The 27619-nt window shown below is 45.1% G+C and overlaps 1 protein-coding gene across 1 annotated transcript in view; it reads left to right on the top strand.

Annotated features, from left to right (window-relative positions):
* The window catches only part of LOC115535710 (dolichyl-diphosphooligosaccharide--protein glycosyltransferase subunit STT3B), a 119620-nt gene that overhangs the window by 66085 nt on the left and 25916 nt on the right, over positions 1 to 27619 (top strand). The window contains exons 2-4 of the mRNA XM_030347132.1: positions 9131 to 9239; positions 16325 to 16612; positions 23400 to 23465. Of these exons, the coding sequence (XP_030202992.1) occupies positions 9131 to 9239; positions 16325 to 16612; positions 23400 to 23465 (463 nt within the window). The remainder of the gene's footprint in view (positions 1 to 9130; positions 9240 to 16324; positions 16613 to 23399; positions 23466 to 27619) is intronic.

Below are 27619 nucleotides of genomic sequence, written 5' to 3'. Positions count from 1 at the left end.
TTTTCTCCAAGTGATCATACTCTTTGCCTTTTGTCTGTGGACTTGGTGTGTGGGGTGTTATTAAACTCTGCCCCGTCACCTCCTACCCATCAGCATTCTGCTAAGGCTACCAGAGAGAGAGAGATTGCGTTGGTGCTGCTAAACTAGTACACATTAGGATCCCCGCTTGATTCAGTCTGTTGAATGCTTGGGCTCCGCTGCGCTGCTAATCATACTCATGCACACAGCAGCTCAGTGTTATTTTTTCCCTTGATGAATGAGGTGGGCCACAGCCTCGCTGGTCTGCAAATGCTCATCAACTCGACCTATATTGTATTAAGTCACACTCATCTTGGATCTGTTATTCATTATGCCCGTCCCTTTCTTGGACTTTAACAAAAGTGCATATTTTTGAATAATACATCTTTTCTCGATTTAATTACTCGATCTTGATTCAGGTAGCCTAGATGGTTTGAGGAACAAAGTGTTTCTTGGTCTTGCATGCATTCTGTTCCTCATCACACTAAGGTGCAGGAGCACATGTCGATGTTAATATAATTCACTGGGACGGACCAAGTACCTTTGTAACTTCAATTTAAGTAAGCACATGTGACCAAAGCAGCTTATAACTCTGGATGCATTTTAAAGACTATGGGATGGCAAACATGGTCGAATAAAAATACCTTGAAATTTCTAATCAATCTATTTTCTTTGGTGTATTGCTTTGGGTCACTTTTACTTATTGTTGAATTTTTAAACAAGGAATTAACCTTGCTGGGCTTCATAGGGGTTGGCAAGCCCTACCCTGCAGTGCACTTTATTTTCCAATAATTACAATTTGTTAAATACAACATTATCCCAAACACCCCATGGCAAATAGCGAAACATAGCAAATCAAATTGAAAATGTCTTCCTACTATGTAGATACTCATGCATAGTGTTAATTTAAACATGGAATTATTCATCATAACAATTGATAATTGAACGTTGAACACTAATGCAAAGCAATCACCATAAACCTTTCTATTGCGTCTTCTCATAACTCAATTGGACTAGCTTTTTAGCACCTTTATATAGCAGTCATGCTCCAGGCAGCCTCAACCCCTGATAGTATGTGTGCCTTTGGGAAAAAAAAAAAAAAAAAAACACTTACTGAAAGTGAAAGTCCCTGATTATTTATTAATTCAGGCCTTGGACTGCCTCTGCAACATTGCCTCTGAATGCGGTTCAATAGAGAATTACGATCCCTCCCATCCTAGCCATTCTCCTCGGCGCCTCCATCAGCTGAAAAATACCTACCGGCAATCTAGTCTTCAAGAGAAGAGGCGTCTCTGTTGCCGTGATCGGTTCCATTTGATAAGCCTCCATTTGTCTCAATGGGTACTTTTTGTATTCTGCACTCTCTCAGCGTTGGCACTTTGCATCATCTGAGAAATTCCTTCGCTGGCTGCAGCCAGCGATAGATAGAGCTTGCGTTCGGACACCAACATATAATTTGTGACACGTTTATATCAAGGAGTGACGCGCACTAGGGCTGGGCTGTTTTTTTTTTATATATATTTATATTCAAATATAATTCAAAAAAGATACATTCATAGTGCGTATATCCTCCTGCCTGCATCGGAGGCAGTCTAAACCATTTCTGCCAATCACGTTTCTGTGAACTGATGATTGCGTACTTTCCTATGGTGTTATTTAAATGTTGCTAAAGGCAATACTAAAATATAGTGTAGGATATCTGCATGGATGTCAGTCTATCTGAATAATCAACGATGCGACTAGTGCACGCTGACCTCAATATAGCGGTGTAAACATTTTTCTGGTTGTTCCAATTCTTTATCTTTCATACATTTCCAAGTCTAATGTTTGTTTCATGTATTAATTATCCTTCCACAAGGCCGTACAAACACTTCACAGGGAACGTGGACCGGTTGCCCTTGGTAAGTCGGCCATAGTCTTCTTTCTCCTCACAAGGGGGCGGCCAGACTTGACCCGACACCCACTCTGTCCCTACGCATTATCTCCTTCCACTTATGTTTGGTGAGAAATACTGCGCGCCCTCAAGTGTGAAATGACCGTCCACACTGAAGCGAAAGGGGAAAGAAACATGTAAATAGAGTTCCACAGCCCGGTGCCGGGCCTCTGGCAGCTGTAGCAGCGGTGTGAAGAGAGGTTAATAACCTGCTTTTTCCCGGTCGCCCCGGGCAGTGTGCATGATTTGTTTAAAGTTGTGCTGTGCGACTGTCTGTACGGCAGGTTGCTCTTTTCTCTCTCTGTTATGCCCTCCAAAGGGACTCTCTCTCCCGGTCCGCAAACAGTTAAATGTCTCCTGTGTTTTTGGTATGTTATTTTTTTTATTTCCCTCATCGAATTGTGATGGTGCTGCTCGGCTGTCTTCCCTGCATGCACAATCAGCGACGGGCTTTTGTTGGATATAAATAAAACCATCACAGTAATTGCAATCCAACAAAGAACCAATGACTCTGGTTAACGGCAGCTCAAATTGGCCTATTGTTAAAAACTAATCAGAGTGCATTGTTGGCACTCTTTGGACAAATCCATGTTTAAAATGTGGGCTTTATGTTGAAGGCTTTTGGCTATAGGGGACAAGTTGTTGTTTTGTTTTCTTTATTTGGCTCCATTATGTGGATATGAGATTATGTGAGCCACCTTCAGAAAGTAGGTCCTTTTATCTTACTCTAAAAAAAACGTATTAGCATTAATTTGATAGGACTTAGCACAGGTTGGCAATAACGTTGGTTGGTTAAAATGCATCCAGTGGTCAGTGTCCTAGCTTCTGGGCCATATGTTTAAGGTTAGGTCCAACCTTGAATAGCTTCTGGACCCAAGTCTTTCAAGGACTGTGCTAACAGCCTAACTGCCTAACGACAATCTTTTTATCCTTCGTAACAAATACAAAAAAACAATGGCGGTTGATTCAGTGAGGACTTTCTGTCTGATCCTGCTTAACTGGAATAGCACTAAATCTTGCAAGGTTCATTTAACAAGTGGTTTTCAAACTGTGGGGCGCGCCCCCCCTGGGGGGCGCCAGAGTTCTTCAGGGGGGGCGCGACGTGAGAAAAGAATAAATCCGAAAAAAACCCTCAAAGTCGATGATTCAAATCATCAGTCGTACTTCTTCAACTGTAGAAGTAACATAACTAAATCAATTTTCAATCGTTTATCTTCGTGCAAACCATTTAACAAATCTACACACTTGTATCTTCAATAATATCTAAACAGAATTTCGATATCATTTAGAATTTCTTCAGAATCACAGTTTTAGTTTCATACCGCTTCGTTTTCAGCTGTTTTCATTGAAGACGTCTGGCCATTCTGATACACCTACTTCTAGACATCGTAACTCATTCCTTTTTCAACCGTTTACCATCGTTCAAACCATTAAACAAATCTACACACTTGTATCTTCAATACTATCGAAACGGAATTTTGATAGCATTTATACTTTTTTCAGAATCACAGTTTTAGTTTCAAACCGGCATCGTTTTCAGTTGCTTATAATAATTTAGGTCACCATAGCAACACCGGTAAACAAACCCCGCCGAATAGTGGAATCTCTGGACTGAAAAGGCAGATTGATTCGACTCAGAAAATTCAGAGTCGGGGACAGCCCTAGAAAATAATATTGCTGGCTAACTTTAGCAAAATGGATCGGTTTTTAGTATCTAAAGCTACAGTGAGTAAGGAGACAGAGTCTGGGGCAAGCAAAAAAAGAAGAAAGTATGACCATGAATATTTAAACTTGGGATTTTCATGGACTGGATCTGAAGATGCTCCACTGCCACAGTGTGTGGTTTGCAAAGAGGTGCTAGCTAATGACGGTATGAGACCATGTCGACTCCGGCATCATATTGAGACCAAGCACCCAAGTCTGGTGACCAAGCCCCGGGAGTTTTTTGATAGGAAGCCAAATGAACTGCGGTCACAGAAGAAAGTAATCCAGGGGGGGGGGGGCTCAGCTGAAATTTCTTCTCTGAGGGGGGGCTCACTCTCTCACACTTTGAAAACCCCTGATTTAAACAATTCCCTCACTCACACTTAAAAAAATATATATTACATATCGCTTCCCTACTAACATCTATTCGTCATGTTGTCCTTTGTTATGCCGGTATCTGTCATCAACATTTGTCAAACGAGACCGGTTTTCTTATTAATGTTTTTTAATTGTATGTTTATTTTACTTTATCTGATTTTGTAACACCCAGGGGGTGTTACAAAACCTAGTGAGCAGGGGCTGGTTGAAAGTAAGTCCCATTCCAGTCATTTTCCCTTCTTGTAACATTTTGGTATGTTGATGAATGTATAAATAAAGTAAAAAACGTATTAGAGTGTCAAATGCACTGGCAGTTTTTCGCAATTTAATGGATGTCAGGAAAATCCAGAGCTCATTGGCTGTTTGCCTTTACACCCTAGTGCTGGACAAAAAAGGAGCACAGCGCTGACACCAAAACCAATCTTGTATTGTTCCAGATTTTTTTCTCATTCTTATTTTTCCTGCCTTCTTTGTCGATGTCGGCGAATGCCTACACACAGCAAGTTTTTATCACAAAGCGCTCAACTTTAAAACAGGACGAATGTCACTTTTCTTTTACAGAACCTAAATTGTATGCACAATTCTTTATCTTCAGTCTGTCAGAATTTGTGCCTGCGTTTAACAAATAAATGGGGGCGATTTATGGCGTCCCATCTCCCCGGGGCGAGCGCCAGGCTGTGTTGATATGCCGTCATGCACCATCGCGCTCCTGTTGGTTGTTCACCTGGGATGTGATGGCACTGTGAGTGCTTTGTTTTTTTTCTCAACATAACGGCCTGTATTTCTTCCATTATACTAATATTTCTTTACATAGCGAAGCATAGCTCTACAGAACGTGTCATTTTTTTCATTTAAGTGTTTGAATAGGCGCTTGCAAAGGCTCTTTGCTTATTGGCAGACTGGCAGAGTGGCAGCACGGCCCACCTAGCAAGCCGGCGCCATCTGTCTGTGCTTCCCCCGACAACGCCAGCTGGCTGCGTTGAAAAGTTCTGAAAAACGCAACTTGGAATTAGATCCTAATGTATGTAAATGAATGATCTTTAGTTTTAATCTGACGGCTTATTCCTCATGGCATTACAGTTGAGCGGCGTTCGCCGGTTGCTGTTTTATCTCCATCGATGAGCCGTGTGCTCGATCATTTTCAAGGCTCTCCCCTCTCCCAAGCAACTGTTTACACACTGAAATTAATGTTATTATTTATTTATCGCCTGTTGGCCAATGCCGGAAATGGATGGCTTGGCGGTATCATTAGCTGCACTTTATATTCATTGCCTTACTGATCTCTTCCGTGTATTTAGATGTTATAACTCTTAACTCGTTCAGAAACCCTCTGCATCAGCCCCATGGAGCATAACCCAATGTCTGTGGTAGTGAGCAAATAATTACAGGCCATATTTAAATCCAGACTTGACTAATTTGCTCTAGCATCTGCATGTTATTGCTATCGTTGAATGCCATTACAGAACACATTAACCTTGTTGGGTCGTTAACCCCTCAATTTAGCCTGGATGTGTCGGGATTCCTCTGCATCATCCTGATGTTGCTCTGCCAGATGCATTTATTACTATTTGATTTGTTTCTTTTCGATAACAGTTGTGTATAACTCCCTGCTGACGCATGGAAGTGTTTGTTTTCAAAGAAAATTTGTTTTTTAGTCTGTTGTAGGGCTGCTTGATTATGAAAAAAAAAAAATAATAATCATAATCACGATTATTTTGTTGAAATCAAAATTATTCCAATTATTATTTTTGAGTTTGAAAACATGATGTATTTATTCAGCATGTCTCTCCCAAAAAAACACTTTGTAACTGAGAACTTAAATTTTGCCTTAAAAAAATACACAGTGGTCAATTATTATTATGTTAAATTATATTAGTTTTGTGATCGTTTGATGCTAAAATCGAAATCTTGATCAAAATTTGATTAATCGCCCAGCCCTAGTCTGTTGAATCTTATTAGTTTGTATAATAGACAGCGGGTTTCCTGTTGTATTCTTTGTTTTGAAATGTTTGCACCCTCCCAATGATCACCCTTTGCAACAGTTCTTTGCAATAACACCACTTGGAGGTAATTGAACGGCGACAGGCTGTCCAGAGCCCAGTTAACGAGCCTAACTGTGTAGCGATGAGACACTGGGGTAATCTTGTTCGGCAGTTTTTCTTGTTCATCAGGTCAAAGGGCACTTCGCTATCCCCACCCCCCCCCCCCCCCAATTAGCCGTAGTATACTTTTTAATTGGGTTATGGATTTTGCTCCACTGAAACAACTATCAAAGGGACTAGATCCAGATGTTGTTCAGATGCTTCATCCTGTCCATTAGGACACATTTCTCCTCAAAAAACATATCTGACGTTTTGCTCTGGGGATATGTTCCGTCAGCCACCCTTGACTGATTAAGCTATTGGAGTGGTTCAGAGAAAGCTTCTGCTTCAGATGATTCTGTTGGTCCAAAAGCCTTTCCAATACATTAATAATAGGCTGTCATTTTGAGCACAGCCTATAGATGCTGATGTCTAGCCTAAAGCTGTCATTTTTGTGTTCTATTTGATCCCAGTTCAGTGTTCTCTTGTATGTCCATGACATTTTGAGTAGGACGCCTTATGTCCTTGAGATATTGTATTTCACAAGTGACACTTATGTCATGAGATCTCATGCATGTTTTAACACACCCTTGCCAGATGCCTCATGTAAGTATTTGCTTTTTCATGATGGGCTTGATTTTGAAGCAGCTGCTTGGTAATGGTTTTCCAGGTCCATTAATGCACCATGACTTGCATTTAATCCATCAGATCAGTGTGAAGAACGGGAGGGGGGAGCAAATCAATCAAAGTAGCAGTTTCATCCCATGAATCAGCCTTCATTCACGCACTGACAAAGCTGCCACAGCCATGGTGTTAAATCGGGGCCACGCATGTGACTAGGCGGCCCAACATGTAGGTTTGAGGTATTACTCGCTCACAAACCACAATGGGACCAATTTTGTCTGGCTTGGGGGTAGATCCTTTGTCTTTATTGGAAGGGCTTTTGCTAATCTGCAAAAAACGTTCCAGGATCTAGGTCTACATTAATTGCAAAGCCTGTTGGTTTCCCATAGGTGATGTTGAGTCTAGTAGAATCTATCATTTTATCTGTTTCGTACTGAATCACTCTATGCCTCGGTCTCTAGGCATATGAAACAGGATAAATCCTATGTTGAATCGAAATTTATTTTACATTTTTATTATTTAATGTAATTTGTGTATTACAGTATATTTTTGATTGAAAGAAGAAAATATATGCATATATTTGTATCTGTATCCTGACTTCCATTGGCTGGGTGTTGTTGAGCAGTGTGTGGGGCATGTTATCGCAACGGTTCCCAGAGCATTGGTGTGGTGCTCTGAACTGCTCTGCAGGCAGAGAACATATCAGCAGTTCCGCACTAAATTGCTAATGTTCCTTCGGGGCGCTACATTATCCCACCCATCAAAGTGACAAACATAGGATTAGAGTACTCTCTGCCGTCCTCGTTTAAGAAGATCATTGCAAAATGTTTTTCTTTTTATTTCCTCCGTGTGCTGGCTGTTGTGCTGCCCTACTTTTGCCTCGCTGCATTTGACAATTGACCACCAATGGACCCCCCCCCCCCCATTATCAGTTGTTAAAGGGCCACCTTTTTCTCACAACTTGCTATGTGTTTTACCTAGCCTCCAACTCAAGTACAACCTTTTGGGAACGTTGGTGGTTTATGTGGCTCACACTGTGTTTTTGACAAACTTTGAAAGCAGACTTTGACTGGGCTAAATTACCATATGCGGAGGGCCTACCTTAACCTCTCGGATCGTAACTGGAATAAGTGGTTGTTTGCTGATGGCAAGAGTTGTGGAGGCACGGCAAGTAGGCAAAGTTCCCATTGTGTTGTTCCTCTTCTTCCATTACTGCTGCTTGGCCGTTGGATCAGGTGAAGTTTAGACACCAACAGTGAGCCTGATGTGCTGTAGTTGGAAGTGGGTTAAATTGAGTGCGTTCATTCGCACAGCTGAATGGCGGGTTTGTCAGGTCTGAGAGTGCTTGCTGGTTTCTTGGGTATGTCATTGTTCGAAGAGCCACGGGCACTCCGAGGTCATTTGCTTGTCAGTGATCATGACTGCCTTTTCTGACAAAAGATCTGGGGTTTGTGTATGTGTGTGTGTTGCTGTCAAAATAAAATGTGTCGGCTCCAAAACAGCTTTTCACAGTGGGGGGGGGGGGGGGTTGGTGGTGGTGATGAAGGTACAGTTAAGAACCGGTTTCTGTGCCCATAAACCAAAACTTTTTAAGTGGCAAAACGCCATGTTAACAAAACATTAAATAATCCCTGATTTTTTATGAGATTCGTTTTCTTGAAGGGCCTATAGATAACCAGCCCATCTTGTATGGCACATCAACAAGACATGGCGTCATCACACTGCCTTGTATTTCCAGACCCACAACAGTGAATCCATCTTATGTGGAGTTGATTACACACAAGGGAAGTAAAGCAGCATAGCCGCCTCACCGGTCGCTCTACACACCGTGACCCTTGACCCCGCTTTGGCGTGCTTGCAAAAGGATTTTCACATATGACAGAATACCAAGCAATGAGCTGGCCAAGGTGTGAGAGGGGGAGGACAAGAGAGGGATGATTAGCCAGGTTGAGAGGAGGTTATATTCCAGGCCTTCATCGCCATTTCTCTCCATTAGTGTCAGCTGCAACAGGTAATTGTCCTTCGTCGCCTCACTCTCTGCCTCAGGTTCACCATGCGTGGACTTATCTTCCGATAGGTGTGCGTGCCTCATGCAGAACAGAACGTACTGTGTCTGAATGCGTCTCGCTCTCAATTCGTCAGTTGGCCAGTTCACTCGTGCTAAACAGTGGAACCCTTCACATCTTAATCCGACTTGGTAGAGAGTTATTTGCATGGGATTTTTTTTGCATGCTTGACTTTGTTGGGAATGATCCGTGTATGAGCGTGCCATAAACCTTCCCTGTAATTCAAAACTCAAAAGCGGACCTTTTAGACTGTGTTCGACATCGTGTTGCATTTTTGCTCTTAATGTTGCACTTGTACTTAACATCTATCTGTTTTTCTTCTTCAGGTTTAACTACAGATCAACACACCATCTTGCAACCAATGGCTTCTACGAGTTCCTCAACTGGTTTGATGAGAGAGCATGGTACCCGCTGGGCAGGATCGTTGGGGGCACAGTAAGTATGACCTCCAAGGTCATGGCTCTGTATTCCCAATACACCTGTTCACCAACACATTTCATGCACCACACACAACTTCATTTCTAGGGATGCACAATATGGATTTTTAGCCCTACACCACCGCAGCACAGCACTTTTCTATCCACCTGGGACTAATTCAGGCGAGCCGGAAAGGGCAACACTACATCATGTATTTTATGTATGCATTAGTTGTGAGACGGTACATGAATCCTCATTGAACCGGGCTGTACAGGGTCTGCGTTGCACAGATCTGTACTGCAAACCAAACAATACATGACTCAGTTATTGTACCTTGTAAATAATAGTAGTAATAGTAATAAACTAGAGCTGTCAAGCGATTAAAATATTTAATCGTGATTAATCGCATTAATGTCATAGTTAACTCACGATTAATCGCGTTTAATCGCAAATTCTTTTTCTATGCTAAATATCCCTTGATTTTTTTTTGTCCCATAATTCTTCTCATTTTAATTATCTTATCAACATGGTGAAGTGCATCGGCTTGCCTTGTGCAAATGATTTTTTATTGATAACAACATTGGCATATACTGATCAAAACAGGACGATACAAAAAAAGAGCCTATAGTGCAATTAAACGACTGCTTTGAACAAATGTCATTTGAACCTAGCAGTCAGGCTACTGCTTCTATGTTTTGAGCCAAAGAAATTTATTTATTTATTATTTTATTTTTTTTAAATAAAACAATTGCGTTAATCGCGCGCTATTTTTTTTTAACGCCGTTAAAATTGGTTTACGTTAACGCCGTTAATAACGCGTTTAACTGACAGCTCTATAATAAACGATTTAATCCAAAACAAATTGCGTAAATTGCATTCATATCTGTATGTTTTGGGGATGATTCCACTAAAGGACACTCGGAGACCGAGCATCCCTTGTTGGAGTTGTGTTTAAGTAATTATTTTATTTTTTAAAGCAGGCATTTTCTGTTTTGTTTGTTTCCATATGCTTTTGAAAGCCAAGTTATCCACGTGCTTTACTGTTATAAATGAAAAAAAATTATTAAAAATTAGAGCTGTCAGTTAAACGCGTTATTAACGGCGTTAACGCAAACCAATTTTAACGGCGTTAAAAAAATTATCGCGCGATTAACGTAATTATTATATTAAAAAAATATATATAAATAAAAAAAAAAATTCTTTGGCTCAAAACAAAGAAGCAGTAGCCTGACTGCTATGTTCAAATTACATTTGTTCAAAGCAGTCGTTTAATTGCACTATAGGCTCTTTTTTTGTATCGTCCTGTTTTGATCAGTATATGCCAATGTTGTTATCAATAAAAAATCATTTGCACAAGGCAAGCCGATGCACTTCACCATGTTGATAAGATAATTAAAATGAGAAGATTTACGGGACAAAAAAATCAAGGGATATTTAGCATAGAAAAATAATTTGTGATTAATTGCGATTAATCGTGAGTTAACTATGACTTTAATGCGATTAATCACGATTAAATATTTTAATCGCTTGACAGCTCTATTAAAAATACAATCAGACTAAATGTATTTTGTCTATGTTTCAAAAGCGTGTAGTACTGAACCGTTTCACCCCAGGCATTGGACGTTTAAGATGGCAATATGAGATTCTACCGGCAACCAGAAAGTGCTGACGAGGATTGAGGAAGGCAATATTCGCCTTATTCAAGCCTCATGCAAAGAACCCCTGTAGTAAGGCAGAACACTGGTTGGTGGGCATGTTGATCAAGAGGACTCTGTTGCATGGTGATACCAGACACGCATGTTGTACCATGCTCTGCCTCGTAAGTCTCCTGCAGAACACCGCTATGAGTCTTAATCGCATTGGCGCAGCGGACGGTAGGAAGCAGTTAACTTGATGGATACCTCCAAGCTTGCACGGTTGCCCTGTTTACGAACAAAAAAATACACAACCCCCCCCATTTATTCTGTGAATTACTGCCTGCCAATTATGCAGCATACATCTCCCTCTGACCCTCTTTCCCTGCTTCCTCACAAACAAGTCACAAACACTTGCATATGCCCAGAGCTTCCTGTAAGGAAGCCTTGAGCGCTGTTGTTTTTTTTTAGCTTCCTTGGACAGAAGGGGGGTTATGAGCCGTTGTGCCGTGAGCTTTGATCTCGGCGGCCAACGGTCCAATCGTGACAACAAAACACGTTTCTGTGGTGCCAGGGTGAGCTTGTGTTCAGGCTCCCAATGTACTTCATCTGTTGGCTCCTGCTGAGAGAATGCGAGGCAGCTTTGCTCTTGGCAGATGTCCCTCCTAAAAAAAATCTCCCTCTTACATTCCTTCTCTTTTATTTTTCTGTTGCTGTTCACTGCTATTTGGCAATCTTCTGTGGGATTTCGTAAGCCTGCTGTAAAGCTGCAAAGAGCTGCGCATCGCCATTACGGATGCAAGACATCCCAGAAACCTCAAATTGAAATCACGAACCAAATCCGGACGAGTGATAGTCTACTTGTGTTTTCGTTGTTTTTGTCCTTTCACAAATGTACACATCGAAAGTCATTCAACCCTGTAGTCGGGTGGCGCTGATTCTGCCACTGTTTGTCGATATTTTGGGGTGTGGTAAAAAAGCTTTGACATGGTAATCTGACTTTATCAGTGTCTAGTCTTTGGAAGTTCATCTTTATGACATTTTCATGGTCCTTGAGCGGTGCCGTGCAACGCCCTCTGCATACAAATGGGACAGCGCTAATCTGTCTACGTCCATTGTTCAATTTTAGAAATTAATACTCAAAGAAAAGATCTGTCTATAAATAATTGTGCACTTTTATGAGCAAAATGTTCACAAGATGTACAATATATTTGTTTATTGGCTTCAAGTCTGGGAATCCCGCATTTTTATGGAAGAGTGGGCAGGTAGGAATGTGGAGAAGTATTGTCATTCATCTCCTAACTATAGGACTATATGTAAAGCGGGATACTCCCAGTTGTATCTCAGGAATATTATCTTTATTGTTGATTATAAAATAAATGGGAATAGACGTGCTATGGTTCCTTCCATTGGGAGTTGAACTGCTCTGTATTTCAGACCTCAGTGTCACCTGTACAAATAGCGTTGTGTTTTCTATACATTCCTCACGTACTCTGCTGCTGTAATGGCCCCGTCTACTGGTGTATATCATTCTGCCGTTTGTACCTAATAATGAACAATAGATTGGCACCTACGGGCAACTTGTCATGCCATTTTGTATTTGTAATTGAGTCCATTAACAGGCTTACTCTGAGAAATGCCTCGGGATGCAGGCTATTAAGAGCGCCTCACTCTTTAATCGAATGGGTTGGTGTAGTAGCTTTGCCTGCTGTAGCCCATTACCGGTCCTCTCCGAAGTTGAGGCGACCAACACTAAACTTACAGATGGCAGGTCGTATTCCCCCTCCGAGGGTTCAAAGTCATTTCATTCCCTAGGTGGGTGGGGGTCATCCCATATCCAATCCATATGCAAATATCACCCTGTCACATGCAAATCTATGCAAAGCAAAAGCAAGACCTACGACCAGCTTAAGAGATCCGCCAGGCTCCGGCGTGCCAATCCAGCCAGCTGGCTGAAGTCGGCTCAGGCCGAGCTTTTTATCTGCCACATTATTATTTTATGAATTTCACTTGCGATGCCAGTGGTTGCGATGTGGTTGGGCACTGGGCGAACCTGAGGTGAATGTGTCCAGCATTAGAGTGGATCCGGGCTGTTTTAGCTCGAATCAGTCTGGACGCAACTGAAATGGGGGACGAATCTCTTTTTTGTTTTAAAGGGTAGCTGAACAGTGAAATCAAACCTAAGACACGGCGGAACACCTTGTGGAACACAGCTTATTGCGTTTTTTTGTGAGATACCAAACCAGATGCCAGTACCAAGTGTTGGCACGGTGCGATTCCTGGCGTTTCATCTTAGCATTTTAATACTTTAGGATCATTTTAGGGTATATGCATTGCCCCGATCACACATTATTGCATGGACGAGGATTTTTCATTGACGATTTCATCAGAAAAGTCTGTCTACTGGAGGGTATAAAAAGCAAGTTATTCTATGCTATTTCAAGTGTTTCTTAATGACCGAGGGTACATCTTCCTGAGGCCTCCCTTAAAACCATCACTTGGACTAACTAATTAATCACTGAACTATATTAGTATGCCTGTCGTTTTTGCTCTGCTTTAATGGGCTTCACCGTTTGGCCACGAGACTTTAAATAAAATGTAAGCCTATAAACAACATTCTTCTCTTCACTTAATAACAAGGTCAAATTAAATTCTAATATTTATTTAAGAATTCAATAAAGCTGTCTTAGGCATATAAAGGTGTCCTATTTTATTATGCTTGATCACCTCACAGGTTGCGGTGTCATTTCAAATTGGTTGATTTGTTAAATGAAGGTCCATAAAACAATTTTACCTTGTTTTCATTCAGCGTTCCACTTTTTTTTTTTATTAATTCAAAAGGATGCAACCACCAATTAAAATGTCCAGAACGCCTGCGATGAGATTTTTCAGTAGTGTGTCCACTTAAAATAAACGTCCTTCAAGCAGGGGAAGATGCACACTGTGAATGTAGATCCTGGCTTGTGGCAGGACTTTTGCGAAAATACCTTCGGAATACCTGAGGGTTGTCAAAAACTTGAAACGATGCATAAGGCCCAGGCCTCTAGCACCTTTTGCTCATTCAGAGGTGCATGTCTCCTGCATCTGTCGGCCTCCCATCTACCTCTGCTGCTCTCTCCTCGCCCCCTGTGGCTATCCGATCCTTCAACACCCCATCATCATCTCCTGCTTGACGTCCTTCACATCCCCCCCCCCCTCCCTCCTCCTTCCAGGCACTCTTTCTTTCCTGAGGCTCGGGGTGCATTGTCCATCCGACACCGGCCATTAATTCTTCATGGCACCCGTCCGTGATCCTCCCGCATCCAGGATGGAAAAGCATATCTGCTCATCGGACCACAAGCGGATTCTTTCTTTTTCTGTCGTTTTTTGCCCACTTCTGATGCCAACGCTGCCTATCTTCAATCTCTTTCCGCTCGCTCTCCTCCCTCCCTCCCTCCCTCCCTCCCTCCCTCACTCCCTCTCTCTCGTGTGCAGTGAACGGCGGTTCCCTCCCCAGCTCCCCGAGAATGAGGGCTTTTCATATGCGAAGCGTGTGTGACAATGGAGCACTGTTGGCCTAATAAAATGCTCTTTGTTATCCCGCGTAACAAAGTGCCCTGGCACATTCATAATGTATGTCGGCGTACGCCTGGGTGGAACGCCTTCTGCTGAGTACGGGTTAGACACGGGAGGCTGCAACTTTCCCAGCGCTCTCTCACTCACTTTCTCCTGCTTCCGCTGATGGGCAACATTTCAAAATGAACGACTGAAAGGCTTCCAGGCGACGACACACACACACGCGCGCACACACACTCGGGCAACTCAAAGGCTTTCAAACCGCCGTCCCAGTTCTGTGAGCTTTGTGTATATTCCACTTGGACTTGTCCGCCCCACAGTTCAGGGAGGCCAGGCTGGCCCCCCCAGGTAGGGACGGGGACATTAAGACCTGCGGGCGATGGAGCTTGGTGTTCGGCCTCCCCTTCGTCGGCTAATTAGAAATGCAAAGAGCGAAACGGAAATGACCCGAAGTCTTAAGGATCACAGTGTTCAAACCCACCATGCACACAGCCCTCTTATTCTCAGTCTGTCATCCTTTCTCGTCGTCGACGTCGTCGTCGTGGCCGTCTCCCCTTGTCTCTTCCATTTCTGCTCGCTCGAATCCAACGAGTAGTATCTCTTCTTAAACATTACACACCCTTTCTCTCATATATATTTATTCGTATCTTCATTCATAGTCAACGGGCAACATCATTCACAGTAAAAGGCCAGGCACGTCGTCCCCCTGCACCCGGCCGCCTTAGTCACAGGAGACAGCATGCGTCACGGGGGTCCTAATTAAAATCGTGTATTATAGAGGGGGAGAGGAGGAAGGCCCCCCCCAGGGGGTCCGGTCCCGTCAGCCTGCCCGCCCGCTGTAATGAGTTACAACTCTCTCCTCAAGAGTAACGGTACCTGCGCCGCTGCCAAGCGCTGGCCAGGGTCCAGGGGCGGATTCGGTTAACAGGATGGCTGTGATCCGCTGTGTGCACTCGGAGCCTCGGAGAGGTCCGTCTCTCGAGGCACCTCAAGCGGGAAAGACGTACTCGCTGTCTCCCTTGATGAGCTTCAGCGAGCGGTCGTTCCCTATTTCTATCTTTTTACGGAACCTTTAATGAGAAACTCATTATCTTTTGGTTTCCTTTCGTTGGGTTCCCCTTTCTTTTTTTGTACCGTGTTCTCTTTGTGTGCATTGTTGGTCGTTCTACACTACACTTTTATTGTTTTTCTCTCTCACTCGCATTCAATTCATCTCAAGCCAATCATCCTTATTGTTAATGTTCTGAAATAAGAGGTACGTTTTAATGACAAAAAAGAAGAGCAACGCAAGATTTGCAATCCTAACAATTTAGCAAATAAAAGTGAATGCAGTTTATAAACAAATAATGGAATGAAACAAAACACGCATGAATAATAAACTGATTCAGGTATTCACTCTTGACCTTCTAATATTAACATACAAATGCTGTGGCGTACTTTAATAGAACTCTCTCTCTCTCTCTCTCCCCCCCGCCTCTCTCTCCTCTCCGCCTCCCTCCCCTCCACCTCTCCTCCCCTCCACCTCTCCTCCCCTCCCTCTTCCTCTCTCCCTCCCTTACCGCCTCTCATCCCCTCCCTCCCCTCCACCTCTCTCCTCCCCTCCCTCCCCTCCACCTCTCTCCTCCCCTCCCTCCCCTCCGCCTCTCTTCCCTCCCTCCCCTCCGCCTCTCTTCCCTCCCTCCCCTCCACCTCTCTCCTCCCCTCCCTCCCCTCCCTCCCCTCCACCTCTCTCCTCCCCTCCCTCCCCTCCACCTCTCTCCTCCCCTCCCTCCCCTCCACCTCTCTTCCCTCCCTCCCCTCCGCCTCTCTCCTCCCCTCCCTCCCTTACCGCCTCTCTTCCCTCCCTCCCCTCCACCTCTCTCCTCCCCTCCCTCCCCTCCACCTCTCTCCTGCCCTCACTCCACCTCCCCCCAGGTGTACCCGGGCCTGATGGTGACGGCGGGCCTCATCCACTACGTTCTCAACCTGCTTCACATCACGGTGCACATCCGGGACGTGTGCGTGTTCCTGGCGCCCGTATTCAGCGGCCTCACCGCCATCTCCACCTACCTGCTGACCAAGGAGCTGTGGAGCCAGGGCGCCGGCCTGCTGGCCGCCTGCTTCATCGCCATCGTCCCCGGCTACATCTCCCGCTCGGTGGCCGGCTCCTTCGACAACGAGGGCATCGCCATCTTCGCCCTGCAGTTCACCTACTACCTCTGGGTGCGTCACTGTCGCCACCGCTGTTTGCGTTCAGATTATGCGCTTCTGTTCGATCCAACCACCACCGCTAGTCTTGGATCGCGTCGGTGTGCAAGATGGTACAAATGGCAGCATATTTTCGAGTTGTTGAATAAACTTGGAAATAGAGTTTGGATCCGGTGTGCCAGCCTGTCAGGATTAGTTTGATTATGCATGCTATCAGGATGTAGTGTTGAGATGCGGCTGTGGTATGACTTATTTTGGTAAAAGGTAGAAAAACTGAAAAAGTTCACCTGCACAAACAGATTGAACTGCCAACCGATATGCACTAGTAATAGCGTAGTGAAGTGGAAAAATAAAATGGAGTCAATTGAACTAATGTCTGTTTTATAAATAGTGTTTGCGCTTATATTTATACATGGTTGGATGGATATCTATTAGAAAGGGGGTTGCTGCATTATGTTTTACCACTAGTGCCCAGCGATGCCATTATCGGTCATTAAGGAACCAATGTTATTTGGAACAATAGCAGCAGTTTGGTAAGGCTTGCTTGGCTTGTGCTTGCTTTCAATTTGGTTTCACAGAACCGATTTCACTGAAGACACTGGGCTGGCAAGAATATCCAACAAGAGCCCTCCCGTTTTTTAATTCATTCCCGTTTTAAATTATTTATCTCTGCCATTCTGTGGCTTGCACACAATTTCCTGCTGGGCAAAGCTTGCGCACATGCCTGACCTCTATAACAATAGATGAATTGATATTGAGTGAATGGTTGAGGATTTGCAGCCATTTACCCATTGTCTGTGCCTATTGGAAAGATTGATAGATGGTTGCGATGTTTTTCATAGCATGATCAATGATAATCAATGCATCGGTCATACATCAATATCCACATTCGTCATTTTGAATGGCATCTGCCTACCAGCAAATAGGAGGACATCGGGTCACCATTTTGAAATTTATTTTTCACCCAAAATATTATTCATGTCAAAGTTTGTCTTGATTTGAATTGGTTTTCAGTCAAAGATAGTGTTGCAAACGGCTGAAAGATTTCTTTATTTCCCTCTCAGAAAATGGGGAATAAATGCAAAAACTGAAGAAACGATCGCTGCATCACTATTGTCAAGTCTTTCTTGTGATGTGCGCTGTGTCTCTCCAGGTGTTGTCTCTCCTGATGGTGGCAAGTTTGTGTGTGTGTGTGCTCCGATATTTTTTAACCATTTCTCGTGCCGAGTATTGAGACTGTTCCTTTATCACCTTATTCAAGGCTCTTTGAGTCAACAAAAGAAGCTCTCAGAAAGCCAGTGCCGATGCCAAGGTGACAAAGGTCATTTGTGTTATTTTAGTTATAATTTGAGTTATTTTTCGGAAAAACAAGATTGGGCTGTCAATAATAAGCGAAATAATATACTTTAGTGGGGGCATGGAGTGTTCCTTGAGCTTGGAGAAGGAAGGGTTTCAAGGGAAAGGGAACCCAGTGAAAGAAATCATTCTTAGCGCCTGCCCTCTGTGTGTCCTCTCCTTTCAAACCCCATCAGCCAGCACCTCCCTATGCGCAGACGCCTCTGTGTGTGTATTCAAAACACCATCATCCATTGCCTCGCTAGCCCACAGCTACACAAACTGTGTGTGTGTGTGTGTGTGTGTGTGTTTCTCTGTCTATTATTTTGTTCTGTATCCGGGGTAATTCAGAAACCTTTGTGTTTTTCAAAAACAGGCACGCACCTCATTTACACGATGACACGGAAGAGGGTGTTCCTAGTTCTTTCATCGCCCAAGTCTCCCTTTTCAGTGGTTATTAGGCGACCTTGATACGTAGTCTTGCTCAGATAAATCTGCACCACTAAAGGCAAGGCTTGCCTCAACTCTCCACTGCTACACATGCACGCGCGCACGCATGTTAAAATCCAAATTACCCACACAATAGTCAAACATCTGAACACATACACACACCCCGACGGGTGTTTGGAGTGAAACACGAAAAGCCGCCGTTATGCATGCCACAGGCAGTCCGCGAGCATTTTAAACCAGCTTGCAGCCTATTTATTTAACTCGCGCGTGTATAGCCGTTTATCCCCAAACGCCCCGGCTTCCCTTTAAGCAGCAACCCAGGGACTCGGAGCTCATGTCGGTCCACCGGGATTGAGCTAACGATGGGACCCCCCCCCCGCCTTTCACTTAACCCTACGCTTTCAGCCGCCGACCGCCCCCGGCTCAGGAGTCAGGCCGCACTTAGAGCCCGGCTCCCCTCAGAGCCAGCCGCCTTACACCCTTGTTGTGCACATGAGTGCACGCTCACATACCCATACCACATCACAGCGCGACGTGCAGCCGCCTGTGTGTGTCTGTGCGTGGCGGGGGCGGTCGTCCCAGGGCCTTGAGCCCGCTGCAGGGCCCGGGTCCCAGGCCGTGTGCCCGCCGATGTGAGGGGGAGTACCTCTTGGGTCCAGGTGTCTCGCTGACCCGTGCGGTGGAGCGCGGTGGTTAACATGGCCGGGCTCCCTGCGGCGTTCCCAGATGTTCTCTGTGTTGAGTGAGGATGTTTACAGGTCAGACTGGCAGGATGCCCGTTGGATGCCATTGTGCCAATGGCTTCTTGCAAGTTAAAAGTGATGACGTGTTTAAGTACTTTACCAGTACCAAAAAGTGGAAGGATCTTTTTCGTATTTGCCATATTTTACCACATCTTCCCTGTACTGTGTTACACGCCAACCGTACTGGCCTTTGTGCCTTCGCGAACCGACCCTCGGAGGGCAAATATCTAAATATTTTTATGCATGCACGGGCTGATCCACAAGATCAACTAAAAAGTTGAAGGAAGAAAGGTTATTTCTTCGATCTAGAACTTCAACTTTGTATTAACATGATAATAACCCAAAGGGCTTCTCCCTTCAAGGCCGCTGTACAGTGGTGTCAGAGGGCTCTCGCTGCTGGATCTGTGGGCCGAGGCCAAATCCCTGTGAAGGCGCTGGGCTTAGCTGAGGCAGGGGCTCCGAGCCCTCTGGCAGCCTGTTCTCTCTGTAGCTTTCATGTCTTCCTCTGAGAAGCCGACCTGACTCAACTTTATCTCGCCAAGAACCTCGTGGCTTTCATGCAAAGAACTTGGAAAAAAAAACAACTAATGTCCGTCATAAGTGATATGAAAGCCGATATCGTCAATCTACTCTCGCTGCAAGATGGGTCGGGGGGGGGGGTCTGTGTGTGACTGTGAGCGATTGTGAGCCATACAGCCTCAGTTGCAGCAGGTGCTTCCCAATGCAGTCATCATGCATCGCCTGTGAAGCGGGGCGGGGGGGGAATTGCTGTTGCACACCAACACCGGTGATCTCACCAGCCGTCCCATTTGGCAAGGGGCCTGAAATACAATCATCCTGGACACGCACCACTGCCTAGCCATTATCGCTCTCATTTACGACCATGTTTGTCTTGGCCCCTTCTCTTTACCTTTGCTTCCTCCCTCTACCTTTTTGCTTTCTCTCTCTACCTTCGCTACTCCTCTCTGTACCCTCTTTCTCTCTCTCACCCCCCCAACCCCAGCCTTCCCCTGACTTTCCTTTTGTCATTCCAACTCACCTTCTTTATTTTTGGTCAGTTCTTTTGTGCCTTTTTCTTTCGGTCATTCTTTTTCTAATCCTTGTCCTTGCGGCCCCCTCTCTCCCTCTCTCATTCCCTCTCTCCCTTCCTCCCCCTCTCCCGCTGTCTTTCTCTTCCCCTATTGCGCCCCAAAGCTTGTCTCTTGAGCCCCTCTGTCTCATCTTCATTATCCGTCCCTTTATTCTATCTGCTTAGAACCAATTCAGCTGCAAACACTTAAGCTGTTGACCACCACCACCCCCCCCCCCCCCCCTCCTCCAATCTATAATTGAATCCGCACACACCCAGGAGTGCGTGCCTTTGAACTTCGTCACGCATGTGCCTCGCTTTCCCGCCTTTGCCCTCGACACAACTTGGGCATCCTTGTGATGAATAATTTTTTTGTTGTAATTAGCCTTACTTGTGTTGCTTTACGCTTCCGTGAGGGGCAGCAATCATGGAGAGACCGACGTGCACGTGCGCGCGTCTGTGCACCACACTTATGTTTTAGGTCTGCCTGAGCTGGCTAATTATGTGTGGTGTGTTGTCTTTGTCCCTCTTTGCAGTGGCCCAAATCTCCCTTGTAGGCTCCTTGTTCTCCTCACGCATCACCAGACGCCCTTCACTTAGTGAGATAAGGGTGAACCTTTGTCACTGCAACACTTTGCCATGGTCGCCAGGGCAAACGAATGGCGAACCCTGCCAGATCCTCTTCTTACCTCTTAGCTTTGCTCCGGCGGCCATGTTCCCCAGACAGAGCGGTCTTAGAGTTAGGACCCCCCCTCCTCTATCTCCTCATCCATAGTAGACTGGAGACCTTGACACACACAACTCATCCATCACTTCATTTGCCTTTTGAACTTTAGCTATTTATTGAGAGAGAAGATCATTGTGACTGCGTCACACTAAAGCATTATGGACGTCATAGACCATCAACATGAACCCCACAACATAACCACACTGCCCTCACTACAGTACAGATGTGTACAGCAGATGACAGATGAATAATATTAAGTACCTTGGGAGACTGTAACTGTGCTTAAACTACAACACAAAAAAGATATGCAATAGTCTTAAAATTGAGGTACAATTACAAAGTCTGAATTCTGTCACTTTACAGAACGACATATTCCATATAAATCAACTGGTGAAGCTCAACACATCGATAGTCAATACGCACAAATATTTAACTTTTTTAAACATCAGCACATTGAAAGGACTTCTGTCACGTCCTTCTTTTAATTTGGAGTAGCATCAAGACAAACAAATCTTTTGAATATTGAACGCAGTGTTCAATTTACCACGCAAACCCTGTCTTTGTCAAAGCAACACGCTGGCGCGGCCGCCGGTGTTAAGCACACATCTTTCAAAATGAGCACACGCTCGAGAACACGCATACGAACACACACATGAACAAGAGCACACACACACAAACAAACAAACACTTGAACATCCCGGGACACACACAAACGCACGCACGCGCGCGCGCACACACACGCACGCCGTTATTCAGTGTTATTTTTCCGAGGCAGAATACTAATGGGGTCAGCATGAGGCTTGTTGATGCAGCAGGACCCTCACCTTTTCAGGATTGTTCTGCTCGCAGACTTGTTTTGGTGGCCCACTCTGCCTGTTTGTCTGACTGACACTATTTGAGCGGCTGACGGATGGATGGCTTGACGGGCGCCGTGTAGATGCAAGGCTCTGCACAGATCACTCTGTCAATGCGACGGAGAGGGGGGGGGGGGGGGGGCTTTGGAGGGGGGCTTTGGGGGTGCTCAGCACTTCCATCGATCTCTCTCACACACACACACACACACACACACACACACACACACACACACACACACACACACACACACACACACACACACACACACACACACACACACACACACACACACACACAAACACACCAACACACTCCCCCCATTCGAGGATTATGTGTGCTGTAATGGGTCTCTCAGGTAGCATTCAATATGATATCATCTCTGAGTCAAGCCTTACACACACACACACACACACACACCGCACTCTTCGTTTCAAGTTCCCTCCATCACTTCAGTGGATGGGGACTTTGGTGTGTTATGTTATTTTTTGTGTGTGGGGGGAATTCGGCTTCTGTTGATGGATGTGTGTAGGTGTAATTTTGTGTGTGTTTATGCTTGCCTGTGGGATAGAAAAACAGGGGACATGGACCGAGCACATATTGGGTTTTGTCGTCCTCCGTTTTGTGTTTGATTGGAAATCATAATTGAATGCGCTTTTTTTGAATTGCGTACGACGTAAACAAGCACCTTTACAATGTGTGCCCGATGTGTACATGGGTTTAACTTGTGTGGTGTATTGCACAAATAAGCATCAGCGTATTTCTTGCAGACACCCACAGTGTTCTTTCTGACAGCTTATGATCCCATAGAGAACCACTGGCTCAGTCCTTGTTTTGATGGAAACAAAATCCCTCCTGTGTCTGTGTGACTTTGCTATTTTATTGTCACACTTTTTGTTCTGTATATATTTTGCCTTCTCCTGATGCTTAAATTGCAATCATGCCGAGGCGCTCTACAACAACAAACCCTTTTCTCTTATTCCTATAGCTACCATGCCTTCTTGCTACTTTGGTTGTTGGTTTATTTTAAAATTGGTTGCGCATTTTTTGAAGTGATACTGATTGAAAGTTTGGGTTGTTCACCATATATGTAGATATAAATGTCTCGGAGCATAGTCCGTAAGTTGTGTAGCCGCCTTATATATGCAGACATCCCCCACCGTACATCCGCGTTCTCAGATCCAATAAGGGAGTCAGTTCACAACGTATGCCCAGGCTGGTGTATTGAGTTGGAGAGTTAAAACAGTGACAGCACCAGTAAAGAAGGCACACCCGGTCACCTGGAAACCACAATATTGATGGTTCAATTCTGCGGTTTCCCCCCTGACGTGAATTAATGTTTATGTTGATGTGCCCGTTGTGCCAGACACCACACCTTAAGTTTTACTATTGCCATTTTAGATTGAATAATATAAAAGTACTTTTTACTGTCACTGTGCCTGTGGTGTGGGGTTACATTCGTGATCAAATGTCTTGTGTCTCCGGTTTACTCAATGTTGTCAAATGTGGGCCGTAGCCACCTAGACTGACCTTGTTTTGATTTGTTTTTCTCCTTTATCTCTCCATCTCTCTCTCTGTCTCTGCCGCAATGTCTCTCATCTCTCTGTCACTGTCTCTGTCCTGCAGGTGAAATCTGTTAAGACGGGCTCAGTGTTCTGGGCCATCGGCTGCTGTCTCTCCTACTTCTACATGGTGAGAATGAAACTCAAAGACTTACACTGCTCATAGCCTTGCGCCCCTGATGGACACGGGCACACAAGCATGCACACAATATGAGCATGCAAATACTGCAAAAAATAATGCTGATATCCCAGTACCACTGTTGGGTCCATCTGCTGCCGTCTCTCGTACTTAGGGTTAGGGTTAGATTGGTGAGAAGGAAACTCAAAGACTCCCACTAATTATACCCCTGACCAACAGAGACGGAGACGCACACACAAACACACACAGACAGACAGACACAGACGAGAGATGGCGGATTGGTGTGTGGTTCCCTGAGGGAGAAGTGGGACGGACAGTGCCGAGTCTGATTGGATTGACTGGAGTGGATTTAATCACTCCCCGTGCCTTCTTTGGGCAACAGGGAAATTGCGATCCTTTATTACATTAAGATGGACCCCGGAGATAGCGATGCTGGATTGATGGCCCACTGTCAACCGCACGCACGCATGATTTATTATTTATTTTTTGTGTGTGTTGGGATGGAAAGGGGGTGGGGGTGGGCTGGGGCTGGAAATGGGTACAAAGCATTATTTATAAATTCAGCTGTCAGAAGTTTTGATAGGAAAGGCGGGTGGGCTATTGACATATCAGCCTGATTGGCTGAGGCAGATAGACCAAGTGTGTGTGTCACCAAGCCACAATGCAGCAGACCTTTGTCAGTATGTGTGACGGTACACTGGAATGTGCCTGGGTAGACCCCTGGCTCCCTGCTCGTTGTTAGTTCAATCTCCACGACCGAACCATGAGACGGTTGTCCAATGAGACGGATTACTGAAATCCAGCGTCATCGATCAGCTTCAGGATCACCTGCTGTAGAGAGCAAAGGAGACGGGGTAAATGGTGATTTAAAGATGAGGCTGATATAGTGACATCGAAGCCAAGCAGGGCCAGAGAGAGTGGGAGAGAAAGGGGCTTGATGAAGAGGTTGCTTACCGTAAAACCATCGGCATCAACCTTCACCTCAAAAACAAGGTGGTTTCGATTTAGATTCATTCGTATTTCTTTAATATATTTATTCACATTGTTAACCATGAATTGAATCTAAATAATTCAGGGCAGAGCAGGAATCAAACAATCAAACAAAAGAAAATCTAAACTGGAGGCGGAGGTAGAAAGTAGTTGAGGTGGATGGTAGGATGACGACTGGATAAGGGAACCGGGTGAAGAGGATTAAGACTGCTTGTTAAAGTCATCTGGTTCCATAGGTGCCATAGTCAAGTTAAGTCCATTTAATAGCTTTCGGCCAGAAGTGGACTGATAACCAAAAACACGGGGTTGTCTGGCCATTGTCAGAGTCCCTCCTTGGCCGACAGTAAACACAAACTCGGCCAGCCCTGGGACACTAATCTTTTCCAGTAGCCTGTGGGAAGACGAGATAAAACATCCTGGCCGAACAACAGCGTCCGTAGACTACGTGTCTGGAAAGGTTCAAAATCAAACCTGTTTAGGGGAATTGCCACTTTAGAAATGCATGTGTTCATCTTGTTTTCTGAAACCTCCTTCCTCAACTGAGAAGACCGTCTGCGTAAAAAAAGGAAAACAGTAACTCCACCCAAAGTACTCCACTCTGAGCATTGTCACTGTCTCCATCTCTGATTCTCTCTAGCTCTTCTCATACGTGTGTGTGTGTGTGTCTGTGTCTGTGTCTGTGTCTGTGTCTCCGCGTCGACCAGAGCGACACGTCGATCAGCTCCCCTCCCACTTCCTGGGATGTAACCCGGAGTGGGGGACATCACATGGGATTTAATGGGAAACGACACTCCCTATGCAGACGACAAGTAGTGGCTAGCACGCACTCCCTCCCTCTCTGGCACAATCACTCACAAAAGATAAGATGGAGAGAGTACCATGTTCTAAAGGCGGGGGTGTATGCTCTGCTGAATAGAGAGGCAGAGGTTTCTATCACAAAAACTAGGGATGCCACAAAACCTGAAAGAAGCCTAATTCAAGGTTTTTTCCTTCCAAATTTAAGCTTGGAACAAAATTGTTTGAACGATTAACCTCATTGAATCCTCCAATATAGAAAATAATTATTTTGATTGCGACATGGAGCATCCCCATGCCCCTTAGAGCCTAAGCTTGTGAACAAAGTTGCTTCCAATCAGAGCCACTTTGTTTCATGAGTGCCATAGTTTTCTCATGTACGGCGGGGACTTGTGTTCCTTGATGAGAAATGAAGACACAGCGTACGTGACTGTGAGACCCACATACTGCCAACACAAAACTCTGGATGCAAACAGGCAGATAACACACGGTTCTCTATACTGCTTCTGTTACAGTGTGCTCATGCACACACGCACGTACACACACGCGCCCGTATACACACGCGTGTACAGACACACGCACACACAGCCCTAAAGACATCTCTGTTCTTTCTTCGAGTACCGCACACAGGTTAATACACATATATGGACCCAGTGTTTTTTTCCCAGCAGCCCCGTGGCCATCAGATAAGGACAGCGTGGAGCGAGATAGTGCCAGAACACTGCTCCACATCATGTCTGGGTCCTGCCCTTGGCGGACGGCCGCCAGCCTCCGCTCCGCAGTCGGCTGCCGAGGTCAAACAGACTTAACCATAGCTGGAGATGGAGCCTTTTCCTTTATACACACACACACACACACCCCCCCCCCACACACACACACACCCAAACAAACACCCACAGACACACACAGGGTTACCTTCTTTGTTGTTTTTTCCGACGGAGCCCGACCCCATAGCACTTTGTCCCTCACCAGTGTACATCGCCTGCTTATTGACTGCTGCTTGTATGAGCGGGACACAGAGAGCGTCTGCTGAGTTAGGTGATGAGGGAATTGAATGTACCCCCCCTCCCCCTGCAGTGTAGCCTACTCTCAGCGGTTTCCGAACACAAGCGATTGGTTTAGATAATGGAAACTGTAACTAGAACTCCATGCAACTTATTCCGAGCTCCCGATATTGGCATGGATGACACATTTGCCTGACACTGGGCCAACGTGCGCCTTTGTTTGGTCTATTTCGGTAACCTCCATCCTACATTATTTACAGCGTAAACTGCAAATCGCGTTTCAAGCGTAACCGGAAATTAGAATAAAGCCGTAGCGCCCCGGCTAGTGAAATTGGGGTTGCTGCGATTGCTGCTCCCACTGAAGGGATTTGGTTTGGGTTGCTCTATATATAGTGTGTGGTTATCCACAGCCTAGTGGTGCAACAGAATGCACCTTTAAGTGTTCTTGGGAGGCCTTAAACCGTGATCAATTCGTGTATTTTGTGTTTGTGTTTTATGTTTATTTCGTTTTTTATAAAGTAGCCCAGAGAATATGTCCCTCAGTCCTTTCTCTCATTGTGTTTGGCAGAGTGTGCACAACTCAAGGAAACGCACAACACAGTTGAAAACGTACGTTTCCGATAACCTCGTCTGGCAGTCAGTCTCTTCGGTGTGTGTGGTCTGTCCCTCTTCCATCCAAAACATAAATGACCATTTTTCTTCAAACATGCAACTTCAGTCTTCCTGCTCAGAGCTCTCCTTCTCCCCCGTGGATGACGCAAGTCTTCCTGGGGATGGAGCGACCCCACCCGCCACCGGGGCCTCCGGTCCCAGCTTCGTGCCAGGCGTCTCCGGCGCTATCTCGCCAACATGCCTGCTCTCTCTCTGAATGCGGCAGGATCAACTCCCCCGGCAGTGGAGGAGTAAAAGGGCCATCACTGCCTGCATAACTGTTATGTATGCCCGCGCGCACACACATGGGCACACCGCCACGTACCCACACACACATGCGCGCACAAACACACACACACACACACAGGCGGAGATTGAAGTCTGTTGCTGGAGATGTACTACGTGTTTAAAAAGAAAAAACGAAAAATATATACTCTGCTTGGTACCTTTTTTTGTTTTCACTCCTGCTGCCTATTCCGGATAGCAACCGATCGGATTCTTTTTACGCCAGCTGGGAGCTTCAGAGCTCAGAAGTGTAAAGACATCAGCAAACCAGGTCACCTTGTGCAGTGTTTGGAAGGAACTATATCGGAATATTACCGAAACAGTTTTTTAATATTAGTTATTTTCCTATTCCATCTTTTATTTAAATCGCCCGAGTTTTCAATTAGCTCTAAGAAGAGAGGCCAACGAGTCGACACGGAG

This window comes from Gadus morhua, chromosome 22 (genome assembly GCF_902167405.1).
Source record: "Gadus morhua chromosome 22, gadMor3.0, whole genome shotgun sequence".
Classification (NCBI taxonomy): domain Eukaryota; kingdom Metazoa; phylum Chordata; class Actinopteri; order Gadiformes; family Gadidae; genus Gadus; species Gadus morhua.
The sequence above is the reverse complement of the archived record's forward strand: the minus strand, read 5'-3'. Positions and strand labels throughout refer to the sequence as shown.